Source organism: Ornithodoros turicata, chromosome 1 (assembly GCF_037126465.1).
Source record: "Ornithodoros turicata isolate Travis chromosome 1, ASM3712646v1, whole genome shotgun sequence".
Taxonomy (NCBI): Eukaryota; Metazoa; Arthropoda; class Arachnida; order Ixodida; family Argasidae; genus Ornithodoros; species Ornithodoros turicata.
Genome location: NC_088201.1, coordinates 60,488,127 through 60,501,979, shown reverse-complemented (window position 1 = coordinate 60,501,979; position 13,853 = coordinate 60,488,127). Strand labels below are relative to the sequence as shown.

At 48.2% G+C, this 13,853-nt stretch overlaps 2 protein-coding genes across 3 annotated transcripts in view; one reads left to right on the top strand and one right to left on the bottom strand.

Annotated features, from left to right (window-relative positions):
- LOC135378282 (atrial natriuretic peptide receptor 2-like) overlaps nucleotides 1–13,853 on the top strand; it is a 765,968-nt gene that overhangs the window by 415,541 nt on the left and 336,574 nt on the right. The gene's annotated exons all lie outside the window — the stretch shown is intronic.
- On the bottom strand, nucleotides 6,908–12,328 carry LOC135397041 (uncharacterized). The gene has a single exon (XM_064628408.1). The coding sequence runs from the start codon at nucleotides 12,326–12,328 to the stop codon at nucleotides 6,908–6,910; it is 5,421 nt and encodes a 1,806-aa protein (XP_064484478.1).

The following is a 13,853-nucleotide window of genomic DNA, read 5'->3' as shown; positions in this document are numbered from 1 at the left end:
ATGCTAGCGAGTTAATAACGAAAAATTTCAAGTGAGACTTACCGTGAAATAATAACAAAGCGCCGCGGTAAAGTCTCCGTGACACTTGGTGACCACGATGTACTCTAGGGGGCATGGCAGTCTAAAATCAGCACTCCGTGGTTTATCTCATCTGAAATCTCCAGGTGTTGCAAGACTATACTTCTTTCGACTAATAAACACGTGCAGCACATGGTCCACCTTCAAATACAATAATGGCACAACACTTTCATGCGCAGCAGAGGTAATATAGGACGGCGAAGTCCTGGCAGGCGATTTTAGCTAACCGTGCCCCCAACGGTAACTCAAAGCACCGCCGAAACAATGCCTCGCGGTTATACGCAAGGGGATGCAACGGGTGCACGCAGGTTGAAACATGCAAGCCGTTCACCTCGCTGCTCTGATTGGTGCGGCCCCGCACATTTGGCGCGCTCGACCGTCGGCAGATGCGCAGCGTCCCGGGCATGTCCGGACACGTGTCGCGTGTTCCGTAGTCGTGTGTTCCGTGCGTTGGGTTCTACTGTGTGCATGTCATTCCGCGCAAGACGGGATCATGGTAAAGGGGCAAAACAAGGGGGGGGGGACTAATGTTACCGCATTTTTGTCGCATGAATACCATTGATTGCCCTAAATTTTTCATTTCGTTCTGGTCGTTGACGGAATGCGAGCAAGAGTGCATGCAGTGATATGAAGGAAGGCAGAAAGAGGCGGTGCCTTTGGAGACGCAATAGGGACCATGCGACACCTAAAGGGGCCGCGCTGCTTCGTCGCGACAGGTCGCGACAGCGCCGCCAGTGGCGGTCTTGGAAGTATCCGACGTGATACCACGCCGCCCATTCTATGCATTCTCAAGTGGAACCGTAGCTTGCGTGGCGACCGCCGTAATTAGAAGGGCTAATTTTCCAAGTGCCAATAATGTGGAACCTTTTTGGGGCGCGAACGAAGAGAATGGAGACAAACTGCACAGAAGCAACCACCGTATTTTTAATGTATCTAAGAGTGCGGAAGGAGAACAGCCACTGGCGTCTGTCTGGTCAAAACACCTGCAAGTGATACGTCGAGAGAATGGTTATTTGACGCCTCACAAAATCCTGGCTTGCTAGCGAAGGCTATATACGTGTATTTCTCTGACTCCAGCCATTTGTAATATCATGTTGACAGAGTCTTGTATTCCTTTCGTCATCTTTGCACACACATACCTTCGTCACTGAAATCTACATCGTGCGTCCGTTTCATCCATACAAATAAACACGTAAGGTCACAACATATTGTCTGAACTTGTACTGCAGTTCTTCCAGTATCTTCAGATCACGCTAAAGAGATCCTCAGAGAAGAAATTCTTTGAGCTTTTACCTCGGCTACCGCCGTAGGCTTGGGGCACGACAGCTGTGAAATGGTCGGTGCGTAAATACTAAACCTTTTGGACAACGTAGAACTACCGTTCTCACTGTGAGACTCGTCAACCAGATTACCGGGAGCAATAGCAGCTCTGGGCACTGGCGATGGAACACGTCAATCATTATCTCGAAATAGGTTGCCGTTTGGTCGGTGCATTTGACGGTGATACAGTATCCGGCGGCGTTTCACCGTCACGAAAGTGGACACTGTAAATCATTGATCATTTTGCAGGTCCTCGTTCAGTTTCATTGAAACTAGAACAAAAGAAATAGAATATTTTCGCTCATGTTGTGCACACCTCATGCAATGCGGAACGCGCGTGACAAACGCTATTCGCTGCGAGTCTAGTGCCCTCGGTGGTATTGGAAGCATAATAATAACAATAATAATAGTTGGGTGTTTACGTCGCGAGACAACTCAGATTGGAAGCATAGAAATCACGAGAAATGAAACATCTGGTCCTTAATGAAGATTTCTTTTAGGTGCTGACGCAGTTAGCGATGCAACAGTTCCAGTGTGGCAAAAAAATGGCCGCACTTCATATGGAAACAAAGCTGGCTACCCGGCGGCTATCACGCAAGGTACTTTCTCCGGAGGCCGCATCGCGGCGCCACCAGTTTGTCGCTCAGTCCCTATACGACATGAAGTGGAGACTTGTTTTTTAAAAAATAAGAAAGGTTTCGTTGTGTTAAACTGGGTAGCTGTTTGCTGTCGCGACGTGCGCTTTCGTTTTTGTAGTGCAGTTGTGTGATAGAGAGCGTCAAGTTTGGGTGCATGACCAATCGGGGGCAGGGGGGACTACCCCTCAGAAAATGTTCCGGGGGGGGGGGGGGGGCAAGCCCGAAGCCCCCGCGCAGTCGGCGCCTATGCCGAGGACGATATGCTGGCGACCAATCACAGAAAGGCCACGCCTCCTGATTTTTCTTGGACGACGGAATGCCACTGCGGTGGGAACATGAAAATCGTGCACTTTGACGGGGCTGCGGAAATGCGCCTCTACTTCCGTCGCCCGCTCACGACGTCGCGTCGGCCGTCGCAAAGTGAGAACTGGACACGTAAGGTTTGTCTGCCTAGTGTGGCGACATGTTGCACGTGTCGCAGGGTAGGACTGCTGATAATTTGGATCACCTGGGGTTCTTTTGACGTGCGCCGGAAATCTCCGACACACTGTGCTGGAAGCAATGTTTACCTTCCACACATTGCTACCGTCGTCGGCCGGGTTTGAACCCGCGATCTTGAGCTCAGCAAGCCAACACGTTACCGACAGAGTTACCGGGGAGGGCGTGCCTGTTACAGCAGGTTCCAATCCTTCCTCCGCTAACATACGCAGCACAGCTTTCTTGTCTGATAAAAATCTATCGATAAAGAAACCAGGGAAGAATAACGGACGTACTTTCGTTACAGTTTCCATTTTCGTTACTGCTATATTTTCGTTTCCGTTAACCATTTCTGATACCAGCTTTTAATTTCGCTTCCGTTAGGTTTCCGTTACTGTTTCCGTTAGTGTTTCCAGTAATGGAACGGCTGTTACAGCGCAGCGGGAGGACAGCCAGTCCGTCTCTGCCAGCACCCTGTTTTGCCCACGTACTGCTTCGGTGTCACGCGCACACACTACACAAGTAATTTTACTTCGTTGGGATGCGCACAACTTGCAAGATTTTTTAAAGAAGTGTAGGAACATGTCTTCAGTCAGTCTTCTGTTTTCAGTCACACTGTGTCCAGCAACCCAAGATGGCCGTAACTTTCATCCAATGTCACATTCATAAGCGAACGCTCTCAGTAGTAAACAATACTGCCATAGCCACGGTGAAATGAAGAAAGTAAAAAAAAAATCATATGCTGTCTTCCCTGTGCTATGGTGGAGTAGAGTGCGTGGAGTCTATGTTGTGTAAGTCTCATGTCTTGATGTCGTGTAGGTCGGTAATGTCACGAGCGGGTGATGCACCCTCGGCATCCAATATTGCGCTTTGTTCCCATGCTGTCGCGTAGTATTTAGAGCATTACAGGGAATGGAGTCATCAAAATACAAAAATAATATTAAAAGTAACTGAAATGTCATCGCACAACAGTAAATAGCCATTACCGGAATTCAATACCGGACGATAATTTTCGTTTCCGTTTCCCGTAATGGAGGACATTGGTATGCGTTTCCGCTTCCGTTATCGTTACCATATCCAATTTTGGTAACATACCGTTTCTGTTTCCGTTACCATTACCGATACCCTTCCCTGAAAGAAACCTCGAAACCTTCCTCGCTATTCGCGGTTTTCATGAAAGCGACGCCGCTCAGCGGCCAAAAATGGAACCAGCCGATCCAGGTTCACACGGCCGATCCCGCGTTCACTTGTGGAGAAGTTGCTGCTTTTCGCATGGGTCGCTGAGCTGCACCTGTATTTTGCTGTTCAAATCATGGATGAAGGAGACAGTGCAGACAACGACCAGGGCAATCTAAACCAAACCAGGTCCCGTGGCATAGTGGTTAGGGTGGCCGCTTTCCACGCAGAGACTGGGAGGTGACATGGGTTCGAATCCTGTCACCGGCTGTGCTGTCTGAGGTTTTCCTTGGGTTTTCCGAAGACTTTCCAGACGAATGTCGGGACAGTTCCCCATGAAGTCTGCACAGGTCGCCTACTAACACCTCTGTCGCCCACTCCTTCCTGCTGTCATCTGTCCACGTCTATACACTGCTCATAGCCACAGTTGCTTCGCGGCGCTAACACAGAATTTTAGAAAAAATCTAAACCAAACGACTTTTGCTCTGTGTCACAATGCGACTCTGCGCGCCGAAGGGACAACCAGTTTGCCTTTCCGCGTTTTCTTCTTTCCACACATGGTATGCTGCCTACGCATCGTCGGAAGGGGTGGATTGAGCGACTCAAAATCGGCAAACCTGTTACATCTGTTTGTTTGTGTGTGGCAGAACTCTTGGAGCGGTACTGCCTACATATCTGATGAACATTTTCTTCTTCTTCTCAAGCACACTCAAGATCTGTGCAGCTCACGTCAGGACGGAAAGCAAAACCTTGTCTAGGTAGCAAAGTTTGTTCCAAACTTCAGTAGCCATTATGTGTAAGAAAGCTCAAGGGATAGCGCGAAAACGTATACCAAATCAGTTTTCTAACTGTGCATTTGAATCAGCGCGTCAAATCACTTGGGAAAGAATGCAGAAAGAATGCGACCTTTCGTTAAGGTTTCCCCAAAACATGCGCACCAGTGACACACGGGTGTCGCAACATTACCCTGTAAATTCTGGTTGGTTAGTTGGTTTTAAGAAAAAATAAAATGGAGATTTTGGCCTCACTAGTGTGAGGCCGTACACGCGCTAAACACTTAGATCTTACCTGTAAGAAAGCAGCAGCACAGCTGTCGTGTGCTTGCATGCCTCTGACATTCTGACGGTCGGTGCCGAGGGAATGGGCGCAAATGTTGGACACAAAGTAGCATTTTTATTTGAATTTCCTTGATTTTTCGTCGTTACGTTTTTTGAGTCAACTTAAAGCTTTCAATTACTTCATCAGAACAGAGCTACAGGTAACCTGACTACTACTTATTAGCCCCTATCAGGGATGGGCATCAATACATTTTTGCTGCAGGAGTGTCCTAGGACACTCGTTGCTTGCTATTTCGGCCTCGCAGCCGGTAAACGTGAAATTCACCATAACGAAGTGTGGTTGATCAAACACCCCGGAACTTCGCAAATAATACGCGACAACTATCCTTCTCTTTGGACAACTCGGTTACGCATGCCAGAAGTATATGAGCAGCGTTTAATACTCGTTCGCCTTCAACGCATCGAGAATCAACATTGCGGTTCAGAAATCTCAAAATCGAAACCAAGTGACAACCTGGATACGTCCGCCATGTTGGAGTTTAGATGCGCTACGTACAGGTAATGCAAAACGCGAATTGAAAAGTAATAATCATAATGATTTGCGGCTTTACTTCGCGAGACAACTGTGATAATGAGCGATCTATTGAAAAGGGTCGTTTGACTCGAGTAACGCACGGACCAATGGCAAAGCGCCCCTTTAATGAGGCCATATAACTCGACTGTAGTCAAAAGACGTGAACGTGTAAAAAGAGATCCTGCCTGCTTGTTGCGAAGCAAATCAGTTGAAATGTGATGATGTTGTGATTCAAAGCCTGTTCGCTAGAAACGTTGTAGTCCTTGTTAATCTCCTAATTAACTTCGATTTCGACGCTCAAAGAGACACACGCTCGTGATAAATAAAAAATATAGCGATTTATAGTGCTTGTAAATGTGAGATTCTCTAACTTCATCGACAAAGCAAAATTGAAACAAATTACACGAGGTCGCCAGTGGCTCGGTCTTTATAATTAGTACGGCATAGTTTCTATCGTTTTTTAAAAATTCGGTTTATTTCCCACGTATGATTGGGCCTAAGCTTTCATCGTAAATGAACTGATTTGTGTCGGAAGTTTTAATATCTTGCTGAAAATGCCAAACTGTGCCATTTGTTTAGAAGCCCATCTTTATTACGAAATTGATTTCGTTGTCTCTAAGAAATGCACCGGGGGAACGAATATGAAAGCCGTCGTTTTCAACGTATCATCGTTCAGTGCCGAGAGAATGGGCGCAAATGTTGGACACAAAGTAGCATTTTTATTTGGATTTCCTTGATTTTCCGTCGTTACGTTTTTTGAGTCAACTTAAAGCTTTCAATTACTTCATCAGAACAGAGCTACAGGTAACCTGACTCCTACTTATTAGCCCCTATCAGGGATGGGCATAAATACATTTTTATGTATTTAAATATAGATACAAATACTTTGCTTAAATATGTATTTAAACACGAAATATAGATAAAGCATTTAAATACCCTAAAGCAGTGGTTCTCAGCTACGCATATGTCGGGGACCCCTTTTGGGCTTGTGAAATTGATAGAGGACCCCTTCAGCGCGCGGTTAGTTACGTGAATTTATGAGAAACGTGAATACAGCAAATTGTCAATGTGAAATGAGATTATTGGTACATGCAAGAAAAACATCATCAAAGAAAACTTGGGCTATTTCATTTTTATCGGTGCATTGATAGGTGGCGGAATCCCCTTATATGGGCGCGTGTCTGCAATGACCCTGTTACAGATGACGTTGGTCGCGATCGTCGAATAAATTGTCGACGAGGAAACAAACTCAGACGACTCAGTAACATTCACAACCAACAAACAACTGTATATTATAACCACATTCGTAATACATAAATGAAGCTCTTGATAACAAAACTGAATACAAGTCCGTGCTGCTCGCACGAAGCACAGAGTCCAAGTCTTCCCTTTTCGTCATGAGCATTCCCCGTTTTCTTTTCCTGGAAACGGTAGCCTCTCCCTGTGACCGGGAAGTCGGCCACCTTCCCCATTGGAAGCTTCGGACCAGATCCCTGGGTCATAAAAGTGTCGAGTGACAGTGACACAGCTCTGTCTTGCTTCCCAGCGAAATGGCCTCTGCTGTTTCTCAAATTTCGTTATTTTCTTTAACATCCTCCCCCCGAATGAGCTTCGCTCATTTCAAGGGGATACAGGTGTTGCACAGCTCTCCTGAGTCGGTGGCTGTTGTGCAATTCTACCTCGCAAGCCCTAACGTTGTTGTCACGGCCGCGATACAGGTCGCAAATTCTTCCCATCTTCCAATTTAGCTTAGGGGCGTTACTGTCATGGACAATCACCACATCTCCAATTTTTAAATTGTGGTTTCCCTTGCGTTTGTCCAAGTGCGCCGATCGCAACTGAAGCAAATACTCGCGCTGCCATCTATTCCAAAAGTGCTCGACGACACGTCGGCGATGCGCGAGACGGCGTCTCATATCCTCTGCGATGTTTGCACCAGGAGGCACGGGTAACGGTAGAGATGGAAGCATGGAGATGCGCTTGCCGATTAGAAAATGCGCTGGTGTTAGCGGCTCCATCTCCGTCGCTTCGGCCGATATAGTTGTCAATGGCCTGGAGTTGACAGCCGCCTCAACTTCCTGAAGGATAGTCTCCAGTTCCTCATAATTTACCCGTGATCTGCCTAAAGTCTTGCGGAGGCATGTTTTTACGGTACGAACCATGCGCTCCCACCACCCACCCCACCAGGCGGCTCTCTCAACAATGAACTTCCACCTGATGCGGTGGAGGGAACAGAAATCGCGCACGGCTGGGCCGCTCAGAAGCTCCCATAAACAGCGTATGTCTTTCGCCGCTCTTCGAAATGTCAAAGCGTTGTCGCTGTAAATGACTTGCGGTAACCCTCTGCGTGATATGAAGCGACGAAATGCCATGAGAAAGTTCGTAGTCGTCAAGTTTGACACGATCTCAAGATGCACGGCTCGTGTCACTGCGCACGTAAATAGGGTTATGTAACTCTTGATCTCTCCGTCCGCTGTCTTAACATAGAGGGGTCCAGCAAAGTCAATACCCACGATAGCAAATGGGTCTTGCTTGTTGATTCTGTCACTGGGAAAAGGCGCAATGGGTGCTGTTGCTGCCTTCAACTTTTGCCTGTGACACAGGCTACATCTTCGAATTAATTTTTTCACAAGTTGACGGCTCCGTGGGATCCAAAAGCGGTCTCTTATGTCGGTCATCGTCTCCAATACTCCGCCATGCAGTATACGCCGATGTGCACTTGTCACGAGGAGCTCCGTGAAGGAATGATCTGGAGGGAGTACGATTGGGTGTCTCACTGCTGCTCCCATTTCTGCGTGCTCGAGTCTGCTCCTCATCCGTAATAACCCCTCATTGTCGAGGAAAGGATTCAGTTCGAGCAGCTTGGATTGAGGAGGAACTGGACATCCCTCACGAAGCTTCTTGATCTCGTGTGGGTAGGCATCGCGCTGTGTTTCCCGCAACCAATAGCTTTCCGCGGATTGCAGCTCTTCAGCGGTGAGTGGTCCTGTAGTATCCATGTGGGTACGTCTGCATCTATTAATAAATCGTAGCATCCACGCAGTCACCCGTAGGACCCTGGACATGCTGCTGTAGCGATCCATCTCCAACAGCGATTGCGTTCTGTCTGACACTTGCAGCACGACGTGCGGATCTGTGTCTTTGGATGTTTTCCGCTCTTCCTCTGTCACTGGCGTTTCACTGTTGTTCTCTGGGGCTGGAGCGCATGATTCGGGCCAATGTTCTTCGTGCTCTCGCAACCATGGCGGCCCTTCCCACCAAAGTGAGCTACCAACGAGGGCGTCTGATGAGATTCCTCTTGTGACCAAGTCAGCCGGATTGCAGTGACCCGGACAATGTCGCCATCTCGATGGGTCTGTCAGTAATTGGATCTCCATCACTCGGTTGCTTACGAAGGGTTTCCATTTCGATGCGGGTGAATGTATCCAGCAGAGTGCCACAGTAGAGTCCGACCATAGGTAGCACTGAACTGGTCCTTGAGCGACGATTCCTGCCACGCACTTCATTAGCCTAGCTCCCAGCAGTGCACCCATCAGCTCCAATCGAGGTAGTGTCAGCCGTTTAATAGGAGCCACACGTGATTTCGCTGTCAGTAAATTTACGAAGACGTGTCCCGTTTCTGCTTCCACTCGAAGATAAACTGCGGCGCCGTAAGCGCGCGGACTTGCATCGGTGAATACGTGAATCTGCATGGTGTATCCCGTATGCTCAGCAGTAGGAACAACGCACCGCGGCACATTTAACAAGCATAGTTTCTGAATGTCGTTGCACCAGGCTCTCCATTCTGCGCACAAGTCACTTGGACGTTCGTGGTCCCAGTCGGCTCCGAGCTCCCAAAGTTTTTGGAACAGTACTTTTACTCGAATTACGAACGGCGACAAAAATCCCAGGGGGTCGAATATTCTGGCGGAGGCCTGGAGGACGCACCTCTTTGTGTTTCGCTGGCTTATCAGGAACTCCATGATGGTGGAAGGGTTGAACCTGAAGTTGTCTTCGTCTCTGTGCCAAACAACCCCAAGTACCTTCGTCTCCTCCTTTTGTCCTAGAGTTAGTATCGGGTCTGTTGGTGGACCAAAGACGTCTTCAAGCTCTATACAATTGGACGACCATTTGTCCAATATCATTCCTGCCCTCTTCATTATTTCGGTTGCCTCAGAGTGGATTCGTCGGGCTTCTTCCAATGTCGCAGAACCGGTGATGAGGTCATCAACGTACATAGACGTGTTTAGCATAGACGCGGTTTCAGGGAACTCCTCTTTCATCTTGTCCAGGTGATGCGAAAGAGTGGCAGCGAGAAGGAATGGGCTCGCAGTTGTGCCAAATGGCACTCTAGTCATCCGCCATTCTTCCAGCTCGCGTTCTTCGTTGTTGAGTGCAGGGGAATTGGCGAACCACAGGAATCGAAGGAAATCTCTATCTTCCTGTTTTATACCTATCTGCAGAAACGCCTTCCTAACGTCTGCTGTTATGGCAATCCTGTGAAGCCGGAACTTTAGGAGAAGTTGCACGAGGTCGGGAACCATGTTTGGTCCTTTCTGCAGGAAGTCATTCAATGATCGTTTCCCCTCCGCATGGCTCGAGGCATCGAAGACGACGCGCAGTTTTGTCGTAGATGACGACTCACGAAGCACAGGACGATGTGGCATGTAATATACCTGTCCTGTGTTCTGTTGTTGCACTGAAGGTGGTACCTTTTCCGCGTGTCCGTCTTCCAGATAGGTTCTTATGGCGTTGTCATACCGTTCCAGAAGATCAGGATTCCGATGTAATTTCTTCATTAAACCGTGAAGTCTGTTGTATGCTACTGCTTTGTTGTCATGGAGGTAGCCACTTGATTCCTCTTCGAAAGGCAGATTCACGTGGTAACGTCCGTCCTCGAATTTGATGGATTTTCCAAAACTGTCTAGCAGTTCCTTGTGTCCTTTGTCTTGTTTTCCATCTTCTGTGATTCCAATGTGTTCGAGATCCCAGAACCGCCGTAACTCCACTGAGGTATCATCTTCAATTTCGACAGCAGTACGCAGTACGCATACCAGGGAATTGCTCTGGCTTGAAAGCGAGCTCTTTGTCATAGTTGGTCCTTGAAGCGTCCAGCCAAAGGTTGTGTTGATGGCCACCATTGCATTGTTTTGCGGATTGTGCTGAACATCAGTCTTTACCAGTTTCCACAACTGGTCTGAGCCAATGAGCACGGAAATTCCATTTGCGGTGCCTCCATTGGGAAACATCACTCTGTCTGCGAGGTTCATTCCACGTTCGTTCAACTGCTTGACGAACGCGTCGTTCACCGGAATGGTAGCCATGTCCTTGCAGACTATAGGGATTTCGATGGCTTCCAAGACGCATTCGGATTGATCAAACTGGCTTCGAAGCCTCAACTGCACAACGTTCCGCCTCTGGCTGGGTGTCGACGTGTCGTCAGCGAATGTGCTCAAGCGGAGATCAATCTTTCGGATGAAAGGCAAGTTAAGTCTTCGCGAAACGTCTTCTTTCACGAAAGTCCGCTGACTACCACCGTCAATGATGCCACGTACATAGTCGCAATCACTCTCAGTCACAGCCCACGCTCGAAATGTTTGAAGAAGAACATCACAGTCGAATTTAGAAACTGTGTTCTTGTTAGTAGCAAAGAGGTTGATGCTTTCGACTTTGTCTTCTTGTAGCGCTGGTTTCCTACGCGATGGATCGCACATGGTTGTGGCATGGCGACCTTTGCACGTTGCACACGTGATTTTCCGACGGCAGTCCCTTGATCTATGTCCTCGCCATGTGCAAATGAAACATCGCATGTCGCGTGAGAGCCTGTTTCTTTTTTCCTCCAAACTCAATGATGCCCTGCAGCTCTCGGTTGAATGGGTCTGTGATTTGCAAAAGAAACACTGAGGGGTCTCTTTCGCACTGGTATGGAGCACTGCTGCAGTAGGATGTTTCATCTTTTTATCTGGGCGCTTGTCGTATCCATTTCTGCTGTTATTCCTTTGTGGGTCACTGCTAGTGTCGCATCTTTCGCGGCTCTCTACCTCCACACAAAGAAAATCTAATATTTGGTGCAGTTCTGATTCGGAGGACAGTTCCGCTTCTACTGATGCCTGAGCAGCACGAACTGCCTGCTTAACACTTCGGTGATAATCAACAACGATGTCGGGTGGCATGGCCTTCAGGAGTATATCGCACATCATTGATGAATATGTGAGAGGGCTTACCCCGAGTGCCTGCAGACCTCTAATATTTCCTTGGACGTAGTCATACAGGCGCCTCAGGCCTTTCACGTCACTCGACGACTTGACTTGGTTGAGCAACCGCAGTCTTGAGAGATATTGTTGCTCAATTCTTTTCTTGTCGCCGAATCTCTTCGTCAGGATATCGATGGCGTCGTTGTAGCAGGCTTCGGTGGTCTGCAGTCCTGCCACTGCCGCTGCCGCTTGGCCGGTCAACCGAGATCGAAGATAGTGAAACTTCTCGGTTGTGTTTAGCCTTGGATTCTCGTGCACGGCACTGCGGTATTGCTCCCAAAATGGTTGCCAAGATAACATATCTCCACTGAAGGTGTACAAGTCTAATTTCTGCAATTTTATCCCGCTCATGGTTCCTGCGGATGTATCTTGTTCAATAACAGGCGACCTCTGCTGAGATTCGGGAACAGGACTCGCGGTCGTTGTCATGACCTGTTGTGGGGATGTTCCGTTTGTGCCTGTACCCAGTCTCTTAATTGCACACTTCAACCTGGCAAGCGTATGTAGTGCTTGGTCTTCATACTCGGCAATTACTGTATATTCCTCTTCAATTTCCTCACTGGGAAGCAGTTGCTCTATATCTTCATTAATCTTGTCTAGCTTACTGTTGCTAGCCTCTAGTCTTTCCATGAAAATGGCTAGCTCTTCTACAGTGACATCAGGTCTCTCAAGAGCGGAGCTCACCTCGTTAACGATTTTGGTGTTCCGCCCTCGCTGTGCAGCACGCTTCGGCTTCAGTCTCTCGAAGTTGACACCTTCTGATGAAGTGCTCATGATTCTTCCGTGGAGTATTCCAAGTGTGGTCACTCACTGATCAGTCCGAGTCACAAAGTCCCGGGTTTCGGCACCATAAATGTTACAGATGACGTTGGTCGCGATCGTCGAATAAATTGTCGACGAGGAAACAAACTCAGACGACTCAGTAACATTCACAACCAACAAACAACTGTATATTATAACCACATTCGTAATACATAAATGAAGCTCTTGATAACAAAACTGAATACAAGTCCGTGCTGCTCGCACGAAGCACAGAGTCCAAGTCTTCCCTTTTCGTCATGAGCATTCCCCGTTTTCTTTTCCTGGAAACGGTAGCCTCTCCCTGTGACCGGGAAGTCGGCCACCTTCCCCATTGGAAGCTTCGGACCAGATCCCTGGGTCATAAAAGTGTCGAGTGACAGTGACACAGCTCTGTCTTGCTTCCCAGCGAAATGGCCTCTGCTGTTTCTCAAATTTCGTTATTTTCTTTAACAGACCCAGAGGCGATTCCTTCACTTGCTTTTTGAGCATGTAAGTTCCGAAAAGGCATATTCATATGCATATGTTGTGGGAAATGACAACAGAAGCTGTACTGTCAAGATTGTGCGACGCGTAATGGCGGTAGTCGTTCGCGGTCGTACGGAATTCTTGGCAAACACGTAACATAACCAGGGAAACAGCCGGTCATGTGATGCGCGGCGTCAACAGACCATGACCAGTCACAGCGTTTTAGAGATTGCCCTCTGCTTGTAACATGCTGACGATGCTGCCACTGCTGCTCACGCGCGGCCGCTGGTACTGGGCGCGCGCGCGCGGTCAGTTTAATACTTCTTCTGGCGGCATTCATTTCACTGATGAGCAAGAGTCTCGCGGACCCCTGGAAATATCTTCGCGGACCCCTTCGCGGAGAATCACTGCCCTAGATATCCCAAGCAACACGCAGTATTGGACCCATATGGGCTGGGCATTGGCGATACGGGTCCAATATGGGACCCGTTTTGTCAGGATTTCCCCCATATTGGCTCAAACTTTGCAATATGGGCCCCATATTGCCAAGTTTGAACCAATATGGGGAAAACCCTGGCAATGTGAGCCCCATATTGCCCGTGTACACCCCATATTGACTGAAAATGCAGAAAATGGTACGCACCCGTGTTTGTACACTCGTACCAAATGCCCAAGCACCACGGCAAGATTGGACGTTGAAGCGTGTGAAATGCCCAATTCAATACGTCGTTACATCCAACAACATCCCGCAGATGATACACATTGTTCGAAACAGTCAACATACGTGGAAATCCCACTGCAACATGCACTGCAACTCAACTTTCCACTTGCTGCAAACAGCCGCCATCTCGCTTCGCGATGCCAATGCTAATCGGTCGAACCGACTGAGAGCGTGGTCGTTTGAGCGAAATCACGCGTCCTACAACTAATGCACATGCGCGACACTCGGATCGGACGTTTCATTTGGGCTAAAATGTCGCTGATCCCTCTAATGACAACGAAATTGCGACAGGTCAAGTAAAAAACACAATGT